This window comes from Mus pahari, chromosome 5 (genome assembly GCF_900095145.1).
Source record: "Mus pahari chromosome 5, PAHARI_EIJ_v1.1, whole genome shotgun sequence".
Taxonomy (NCBI): domain Eukaryota; kingdom Metazoa; phylum Chordata; class Mammalia; order Rodentia; family Muridae; genus Mus; species Mus pahari.
In genome coordinates, this window is record NC_034594.1 from 17,273,716 (window position 1) to 17,284,494 (window position 10,779).

At 46.9% G+C, this 10,779-nt stretch overlaps 1 protein-coding gene across 2 annotated transcripts in view; it reads right to left on the minus strand.

The window, feature by feature from the left end:
• Positions 1–10,779, minus strand: part of Fam178b (family with sequence similarity 178 member B) — a 126,738-nt gene that overhangs the window by 78,052 nt on the left and 37,907 nt on the right. For both annotated transcript variants that reach the window (XM_021198278.1, XM_021198279.2), the window contains exon 4: positions 6,005–6,157. In XM_021198278.1, coding sequence (XP_021053937.1) covers positions 6,005–6,157 — 153 coding nt within the window. The remainder of the gene's footprint in view (positions 1–6,004; positions 6,158–10,779) is intronic.

Consider the following 10,779-nt stretch of genomic DNA (forward strand, 5'->3'; position numbering starts at 1 on the left):
GAGAGAGAGAGAGAGAGAGAGAGAGAGAGAGAGAGAGAGAGAGAGAGAGAGAGAAGACAGCAAATGGAGGACCAGCGTGGTTCACATGGTAGGCTTCTGAACAAAGCTGCAGCCTCCTTGGAGTGTCTGACCCTGATACTGTCTAAGGGAAGTCTTGCAGCTTCTGCCTGCAAGTCCACTGTACGGGCAGCAGTCCCATTGGGAAGAGTTTCTAAATGGCGTGTGAATCCCAGGGGCAGCAGAAGGATAAACACCAAGGGAACTATTTATACAGTATCACTTTCTGGGCCCTGGCCAAATTTTCAGATGCAAAGTTTCAATAAAGTGCCCAAACAGAAAAGAATGAATAACAGGATGAAAAGGCATGTCTGCCTGTGCCTGCTTTTCTTCTTCTTTGTTTAAAAAGTGCAAATACCACCCCATCAGAAGCCCAGGCCTGCCAGCAAAGTGATCCAGCTTTGTTGCTTCCCCTTTTTGGGGGGGAGGGGCATCTGTCATGAGCAGGATGGTCTACAGTCCATAGCTAGCTTCAGTGTGATAACTCTCTTCTAGGAAAGGTGTGCACACACGGCAAAACAGGAGCCTGGGCTGTGGGGCATGGAGAAAATACAGGTGCTACATGTTGAAGAAGTTCAGATTCACCCATTCATCTCCTGCTTCCTCCTAACCCTGTAACAGTCACAAAGGAACAGCCCAGTCTGCACCTGGGCTTCCTGAAAGTTCACCTGCCCCCACACCAGGACGGACAGACAATCTCTCTCTCTCTCTCTCTCTCTCTCTCTCTCTCTGTCTCTGTCTCTCTCTTTCTCCCCCACCTCATCCTTGTGAACAAGGCAGGGGCTGAGGAGTGGGCACCTGCCTGGGCATAGCATATGGCTCTCCATCTAATCTGATGCCCTCCAGAGTCCTCTATCTGGGAAGATCAAAATTCCTTTCAACTGTCATCAATGAAGGAGGAAACAAGCTTTGGCTTCTGGGACCCTCGGAGCTGATGCCTGTGGCTAACACTTGTAACTTTGGTCCCAGGGAACTGAGCCGGTGAGAGAATGGGAGGCTGGTGGGGACAGCTCCCTCTGCGTGGTGAGACCAGGGGCAGCATTCCTGCACAAGGCTGGCCAGACCTGGAGGCTGAGTCTGTGTCTTGCTCTGCTACTTCCACTTTCCTCAAAGGGAAAAATTTTCTCCCTTCACGGAAAGGTACAGAGGTAACTCTATTTAAGAGGTTTTTGTTTTTGTTTTAAAAAAACAAACAAACAGCATCTGTTGGGCAGCGGTGGTCTACACTCTTAATTCCAGCACTCAGGAGGCAGAGGCAGGCAGATTGCTATGAGTTTGAGGCCATACAACAAGTTCCAGGACAGCCAGGACTACTCAGAGAAACCCTGTCTCAGAAAAAAACTGAAAAAAACAAACCATAAAAAACAAGCTCCTTCCTGCCACCCCCGACACCTGTTTCCCTTTTCTAAGGGCTACTGTGGTACCTGCTAACTGTACAAAAATGTTTGAAAAATATAGGAAAGCAACTTGAAAAATTACTTGTCAGTTCACGAAGCACTAACTTTAAATGATGTGTGTATGTATGTGTGTACATGTGTCTGTGTGATGTGTCAGTACAGGTACATGTATGCCATAGTTCACATTGGAGATGAGAGATCAACTTTTGGGAACTGGTTCTCTCCTTCACTGTGGGGTCTAGGGATCAAATCTGGGTCACCAGGTTTAGCAGCAACTGTCTTTACCTGGCTGAGCCATTCCAGGGGCTCAGGATAAACTGTATGGAAAGACCTCCTAATCTTCTACCTTCCTCTAAGGCAGCAGTTCTCAACCTGTTGGTTCTGACCCCCAGAGGGCTCACAGGTCAGATATTTACATCATTATTCATCACAGTAGTAAAATTACAGTTATGAAGTAGCAATGAAATAATTTCACGGTGGGGGTCACCACAACAAGAGGAACAAAGGGTTGCAGCATGAGGAAGGTTGAGAACTACCGCTCTAAGGTCATGTTACCATAGGGTCAGGATTGAATGGTTCTTGTTCCCACTCTTATATCTAGACTAGAAGACTTGGGTATGATCAGGAAATGAAAGACAATCTAAGGAAGTGGCCCTTACCCAGTGCCTAGCCTCCCTTACACACACATTGTAACATGCATATGCCACACGAGGGCATTTCTCCAGAAATCAAAGCACGATTCAGCACCTTGTCTACTGCTCATTAGCATATCTGAGGGAGGAGGGTCTGAAATCTTCCCCTAGGGAAGTTGGGTAGCTTTGGCAAGGCAGCTCTGATCCCAGGTCACTGCTCCACAGGCCACCTCATCTGTCAAACATTTCCTGCCTCCAGCCAGCCTGTTAGAGGCAGAAATCTGCTGGTGGTACCAACACCCCCGTACACTCCACTCCCTTCACCCCCCCAGCCCTGCCAGAGACACACAGACAGACATGCACACATGCATACACGCACACTCCCACACACCCTGGTGCTAAGGCAGCCTTCCTTTCTCTCTTGACACCCAGTCTTGCCTGCCCACTCTCAGTCAGTCGCTGTCCCTGCTCCTCAGCCTGCCCCTTCTTTCCTTCTGCCTTTCATCACTTCCTTAGTTGGCCCCTTTTTACTGGGGTAAGGTGAACCTTTATCAGGAGTCACATGCATATCTCATAATCTCATGTTGCAGGTAGGGACACCTTCTAGACTTTTAGACATTGGTGCATTATTTACAATAGAGTAAAACTGAAAAGAATGTGTATTTCCAAAAGACTAAGCAAATGGGTGCCAAGGCATTGGAGCAATGTGGAATTTGTTATGGTGTCATCACATGGTCAAATTGCAATTCTTGGGCCTCTGTTCTGACACCAATCATAGTGACCTATAAGTGTGTATAGGCCAGCAAAACAGTTGAGATGGGAACAGTGTTTGCTGCTATGCCTGATGACCTGAGTTCAATTCCCAAGACCCATGTGGAAGGCAAGATCCAGAAATTGTTCTCTGACCTCCATACACACATATAAGTCACTCAAACTTTGAACATTGATTAAAAAAAAAAAGCTACTATTTTTAGGGGAATAGCATCAAAAAATAGAATGTTATCAGGCAGGAACAAAGAGACTGGCTGACTCTGTTGAACGATGGGTATGGGATAACGCAGGTTATACTGTTGATTCAACCTTCAGATATGGCTGCAAGCACCCAGGATAGAAGAGAAGCCTTTAGAAGAGACTGGAGATATGATACGGCTCAGTGGTTAAGAGCACTCGTTGCTCTTGCAGAGAACCCGAGCTAGATTCCCAGCACACACGGTGGCTCACAACCATTCCTAACTCTAGTTCTAGGGATCCAGTGTTCCCTTCTGATTCTCCAGAGCACCAGGCATGTGTGCACATACATGCAGGCAAAAGACTCATGTATATGTATGTTTAGATGTATATATAATATAAATATGTACAAAGTGAATAAATGTAGACTTAAAATATCTATAAAAGAAACATCCAAGTCGGGCGGTGGGGGCGCACGCCTTTAATCCCAGCACTTGGGAGGCAGAGGCAGGNGGATTTCTGAGTTCGAGGCCAGCCTGGTCTACAGAGTGAGTTCCAGGACAGTCAGGGCTACACAGAGAAAACCTTGTCTCAAAAAACCAAAAAAGAAAAAAAGCAACATCCAAATATTACTGGTAATCTTTAAAGCTGAGATGGCTCATGCTGTGGTTGGAGTGGGTGGCGGTGCTGGCCTTTTCTCTATCCATTTGGCCTCCACCAAAGTCACCAACCCATAGGTGTACCAGGCAGACAGCAACTGTTCTGACTTCTCCTTATCTTTCTTTTGTTCCTGGTCATGAGCTCACAACTGCCAAGTGTTGGGGCATGATTGTGGCAAACGATTTAAAAATCCCTGGATGGAGCAATCTGTCTGGTTATGTGATAATAAGCATGAGCTTTCCCCAGCAGAGGAGGAGCCAGGAGCTATCCCTATGGTGATCAAGCATGCTTCTGGCTGGGGATGGCTCTTCTGTGTTGATGGCACACAGACTGAAGACACAGTGTCCCAGCAAATATACTAGTCCTTCTCTGTCTGTGGGGGATCTGATCCACTGACCCTCAAGAGGATGGTCAAAACGGTGACTGGTGCTGATAGCTTGTTCCTGTGTGTGGGTATGTACCCGAGTGCAGACACCTGTGCTGTCCTGGAGATGGAGTTACAAATGCTTGTGAGCTGCACACGTGGGTGCAGTGTGCACGCAACCAGCTCTTCCGTCCTGGCAACCCCAGCTTGATTCTTCTTTCTCCTTTTCACTTGGAGGAAGGAAGTGTCATGGCATCTCTTTGGCCCCAGAATCACTCTACTTGTGCAATGCACAAGAACTAAGTACAGCAGAGGTTCCTTAATGAACGACCTCCCACACTATAAGGATCCTTCTGATAATGGAGCCAGCTACTAGCTAATTAGAGCATGCTCAGTAGGAATACACCAAACAAAGGCAGGGTTCATGCATATGCCAGGCTGATGGAATGGGATAGCACAAACTTCAACACTCATACATAAGAACTATTTCTGGATTTGCCCATTAAATACTGTCCAGACCATAGCTGGCCACAGGTAAGTGCCATGACATGAGATATAACTATGGGCAAGGGCCCTGCTGTAGGGAGGAGTGACCATCATGGGCTCTGATGCCCCAGATCTGGGCCCTGTGCTAATTGAGACAAGATCCCCAGGCCATGCATGAGGCGTCAGGCTCAGGGTGTCCTCTGAAGCTGTGGTGTGGGGGAGGAAAAGGCAGTATGAACATGTGTCCTATAAGGTAGGCTTTTACAAAGCTTATGCTTCCAGGGGCTGAAGAGAGGGCTCAGTCATTAAGAACACACACTTGTGAGGGAGGAAAAGGTTTATTCCACCTTCTGCTCCCCCAGAGAACCCAAGGTTGCTTCTCAGCACCTACAACTGCTGGGCCTGGGGGACCCAATACTCTCTTCTGGCTTCCTGAGGCATCAACACACACACACACACACACACACACACACACTTCAAATCTTCTTTCAATTAAAATGAGTTTGTGTATCTAAATTAGTAAATTTTCTACAAGACTCACATGACCATGTTACCGAGACAGGTAATCTAGGCTGTCGACTTGACACACCCACAAAGAACGACACTCAGCTGAAGAACTGCCACCTTCTAATTGGCTGTGGGCATGTCTGTGGGACATTGTCTTGATTACTAATTGATGTAAGAGGGCCCAGGCCACTGTGGGCAGCATCATTCCTAGGCATGTAAACCTGGTCTCTCTAGGAAGGGTGACTGAACATGAAGGAGCCTGGGAGCAAACCAGTAAGCATCGTCCTCTGTGACCCTACTTTAGTTCCTACCTCCAGGTTCCTGCTTCTGCTTCTGCCCTGACTTCGCTTCATGATGGCCAATCTGTTTTATTACAGTTGCAGGGGACAGAAAAGTAACAAATACAACTTACCTGTGTTCATTAAAGGTTACATATCTATGTTGTTCAGAACACTGCTTTACATTTTCTGATCTGAGGTGGCCCCTGTCCCTAGAACAGAACTGTTCTCCAGTGCTCCCTGTGTCTAAGTCACAGTTTCTCTTGCTGTGATAAAATGCTATAACCATAAACAACTTGGGAAGGAAAAGGTTTATTCCATCCTACCTTTCCAGGTCACTGTCTACCACTGAGGGAAGTCAGGGCAGGAACTTAATCAGGGCAGAAACCTGGAGGCAGGAGCTGATGCAGAGGCCATGTTAGAGTTCTGCTTACTGGCTTACTCCCCATGGCTTGCTCAGCCTACTGTCTTGTAGCCCTGAGGATCATCTGCCTAAGGGTGGTACCACCCACAGTGGGCTGGGCCTTCCCACATTAATCATCCATCAAGAAAACACACCACAGACTTGGCCACAGGCCAATCTGGTGGGAGTATTTTCTCAATTGAAATTCCCTCTTCCAAAATGACTCTATCTTGTGCCAAGCTGACATAAAATAGCCAGCACAGTATGCTTACCTGAGGAACAGCTCTTCCAATGGGCTGTGCGGCTTTAGACGAGAGGAGTCCAGGAAGTAAGGCAAAGGGTGACGCCTAGGCAAGAATACAGTTTCACCCGGATGCACTGTCGAGATGACCTGCAGGGACACGGAGAACTTCTCCACCAGCATCCTGGCAAGGCAAGGGGTAGGGCAGGGTTAGGGGTGTGCCTGGCTCTGTAGCAGCCTAGATAGTGCAAGGAGCAGAACAGGGACAGTGGCTGTGTAGCCAGGGCCAGAGCGGTGTCTGGAAGGGGTGAGGAGGCACCAGCTGACAGGGCACTGTGAAAGTGCGTCTCCGTGGTAGTTGGACCAGTGACGCTCGAGCTCCAGAACTTAGGAGGACAACCGCCCACAAAGGCTGCTGAAATGCAGACCCTGACCTGTCAGCCAGTTAGGAGATCTGCTCTGCACACACAGATAGGGGTGGAGAGCCAAGGCGAAGAAGGGACTCTGCAGTTCTGTCATGACCCATTGACTAGAGATGGGAAGGAAGACACAAAGTCAGGCCTGAGACCCAGCTGAGTCTCTACACAACTAACTGACACTGACAGCCAGTCACGAGGCACTGATGGGAGGAACACTAAGTTGAAGACTAGGGTGTGCAGGTGTGCGTGTGCACATCATCTCTTAATGGATTCTGAGATCCTAAATGGATGCCTGTGATTGCAGCTAGTACTGAGTCATATATAACATAATGTATTTTCACAACCAAATTCTTGTCACTTATGCAGTTTGAACTGTGACAGGAAAACACACCAATTTCTTTTCCTTCTCCACAGCTCTGCAGATGGAAGGTCTGTTCTTGTGTAGATTTAAGCAAATAGCAGCAGACCATTCCCCTCCTTAACTGTTCATCTTCTTAAAGGAAGTGCCTTCCAGCCTTTTGCTGCATATCTGTGTTTCTTGCATCACTACTCAGTGCTTTGGGAATGCATTAAGTACAGCAGGCGTGACTTCAACACATGCATTGATCCTGTGGCTGCTCATCTGTCAATCCAGGTGAATAATGGGTGGGTATCACACTTGGTGTGGACCCAAAGGGCAAAGGGATAATTAGTGTCCTGGGTGAGATAGAGAAGACCACAAGCTTTACTCACACAACTCATGCACTGTTTGGCTAGGAATTTTCCATTTAGTATTTTCAGATGGCAGTTGACTATGGTTACCAAAAGAGCCACAAGGGAAACCAGATAAAGGGCGACATCTCTACATGCAGAACATAATGTACCTGGACATGAGAGCTCCCCCCACACCCCACCGGCCCCAGTCACTGATATTCCCAGCAACAGCCCTTCTGAAAGACTTAGGTGGGGAGGGGAGGAAGACAGGCATTTCCTGCTTGCTTTAAAAAGTCTTCTTCTATTTGGTGTTTTAGCAATACTATAATAGACGACTGACAATGATGAAGGAAACAAGCTACGTATGTTACATTCCCTTCTCTTCCTGGAAGGAAGCCCATGAGTTCCCAATGTGCTGTCTGAGGAGTAGAAAGTTAGGAGCCTATCAGGACCTGGGGCGTGAGTGGCTGGCCTTGGCCATGGGGGTCACATACTCTGCCACCTGACAGTCAGCCGGGTAAACCTGACTTACTTTCTGGCCAGGTGATCCAAGATGAGACTCTGAGGGCTGTCCTGGGGCCAAATGGCACAATGAGTGGGAAGGATGGTGGAACCCACAAGGCTCAGGCTCAGTGGGTTCTCAAAGAGCCCGATGGCGTCCATCCACATGGTAAGACAGATAACCTTATTTGGTCATGTCCTTGCTATTACAATGTTCTATCTATCATAGCTTCTTTTGTTACTTTTGTGGCTAGGAAAAAATGTGAAAATTGTTAAGAAATTAATAATAACTAGGCTCATCTGTAAAGTGGGTCCTAGCCCTTTCCCCAAGCCGCCACTCAAAGGGACTTTTGTAATGCTAACTGTAATGTATGTGTATCATTAGAGATTCCAAGACACTGTCACACGTCTAATTAGGGATTTCCTGTGTAGCCTAGAGCAGAGAATAAAGGGTCACGTTGTGGTTTAAATATCTGTCTCTCCCTTCCCCTCCCCTCCCATTTCAGCACACACATAAGGCCTTTTAAGTTTAAGAAAGAGATAATTTGGGATGTCATCCTGTTGAGATTCAAGCCAATCTTTAGTGTACGAGCACACTCTGGACATGGGGTGGGTGATCAGGGTTCTTTCTGCCACAGACAGTTGTGGCAATCCCATGACGTCTTGTCTGGCAGATGGTGCCTAGCCCCCACCCATATTGCCTTGCTGGCCCTCACCACTTCCTCTGGTCCCATTCAGAGATGGAACAGGTTGGTACTTTTCTACACCAGTGAGTCATTTTTAATTTTAAAGTGTAAGATTAAACCATTACACCACAATGATCCTACATCAAAACCACCACCTCAAAGTGGCCGTTGTCAGAGGGCCTTTCTCAGAGAATGGTTTTTCCACTGGAGAATGCCATGTGCCCAGAAAATGAGCCACAATTTCAGTCACAAACACCTTCTGCTGTAAGCAGCCACACATGTAGCTCCCTTTTTGTGTGGAATTTTCTGACCTTTAAGTCATGACTTCCACAATCCTGTGTGCACTCAGTAGAAAGGTCAAAGGCAGCAAAATTATTCTTACTACCGAGTTTTCAAAAGCAATTTTTTAAAATTTTGGGCCAGCAAGATGGCTCGGTGGGTTAAGGTATTTGTCATCAAACTTGACGACCTGACTTCAATCCCTGAGACCCATATGGTGGAGAGAACCAATTCTTACAAATGTCTTCTGACCTCAGCTGTGGCACATGTACACCCCACTCCAAATAAATAAATGTAATACAAATTTAAAAATTTCAATGTCTCTGTGTGTATTCTGTACGACATATGTGTTAGAGCGCTTGTGTGTTCATCTAGGGGTCAGAGGACAGGAGTGGATGTTGGTTCTTACTGGCTACCTTGTTTGAGACAAAGTCTGTTTTTTTGTTTGTTTGTTTGTTTTGTTTTGTTTTGTTTTGAGACAGGGTTTCTCTGTGTAGCCCTGGCTGTTCTGAAACTCACTTTGTAGACCAGGCTGGCTTCGAACTCAGAAATCCGCCTGCCTCTGCCTCCCGAGTGCTGGGACTAAAGGCGCGCGCCACCATGCCCAGCCAAAGTCTGTTTGTTATCTGAACTTTTTGTTTGTTCTATTTTTTTTTTTTTGTTTAGTTTTGGTTTTTGTTTTTGAGATGTAGCCTCACTGCTGCTTGGCTGGCCTGGAATTCACAGAGGTCTGCATGCCCGGCTCCCTACTGCTAGAAGAAAAGCTATGCACTATACCTATTTTCCTTTGTTTTTTCCTCTTCCTTCCTTTTTGTGTCGCTGGAATTGTGCACTCTAGGACAGCTGGCTGGTCAGTTTCTAGGAAGTCTCCTGCCTCTGCCTTCCATCTTGCTTTAAGATTTCTAGACTCCCGGAAGAGATGCTGTGCCCGTCTTCCCATGGCTTCTGGGACTGAACTCAGGTCCGTGTTTATCTAGCAAGTGCTTTGTCCACAGAGCTCTCTTTTCACTTCACTTCAGAGACTTTACCCAAGTTGTAAGGAGCTTTATTCCAAGGTTATGTGTCCAGGGAGTTGAGATCCCTGAAGCCAAATCCAGCCTGTGACTGTTCCCAATGATGCCACCAAAACCTTCCCGACACGCCGACTCAGCTCAGTTTCCTGCTACCCCACTTCCGCAGAGGCTCCTAGGACACCAGGCAGGACCCAGCACCTGCCCTACAGGGATCTGGCCAAAGTCTGACAATCTCCTAGCAACCCTGGGTCCCTAGGAAGCATGCAAAAGGAGCTTGCTGTGCCCATCTGGTGGCTGTCCCTGTCAAGACATGTTCTGAGACTTTCACAGTGAAGAGGAATCAGAGGAAAAACCAAAATACACATACAGCTTCACCTTCTTGTAATCGTGTAATCCCAAAAGCAGTACCTGCAGTCAGAGGGCACTGGTTCTTTGGGGGGCACCAGTCCACCTCAGCTGGAATCACCCCCTGAGCACTGAGGGCTGTATACATGTCCAGTGGGTGACCTCTTGACACTAGAAGATCAAAAGCCTTACCCTCTTACCCATGGACCCATTTTTCTGAACAAGAATTCTATATTGTTGCAGGATATTTGATCACATTGTGAACCCTGACATTGTGAACTGGAAAAATCTGTTTCTTGTTATGAGGTGTCTCAGCCCTAGCGCAGATTTCTAACCCAAGAGCTTTCTATAAATAAGAGCTAAATAAAGTCAACCATGGGTCGAGAGGCAGAGCAAGCAACCAGTTGACAGGGAGTGAACATAAGGAAACCCAGAAAAGAGGAAGGAGGGCCTTTTAGTTGAAGGTTATTTAAGACTGTATGGAGGAGAAGGAGGAGCCTTTTCCTTCTGGAATAGGAAGGTCAGCTGGGTGCTTTCTCTGCCTCTCTGAGCTGGCAGGATTTCACCACAGGGTCTGGCTCCTGAGTCTTTATTGGTACAATCCAACGTTTGACATTTTGTTAAAACAACACTATGTAGAGCTATAAAGTTGACTGAGCATGTGTAACCATCAAATCCTTCACTTCTCTTTCCAGTCATCTTTCTCCACACCTGCATCTTTATCCCTAAGTTCTGTCCTTTTTTTTTTTTTTTTTTTTTTAGATTTTTTTTTTTTTTTTATGTATTTGAGTACACACTGTAGCTATACAGATTGTTGTGAGCCTTCATGTGGTTGTTGGGAATTGAATTTTAGGACCTCTGCTCGCTCCG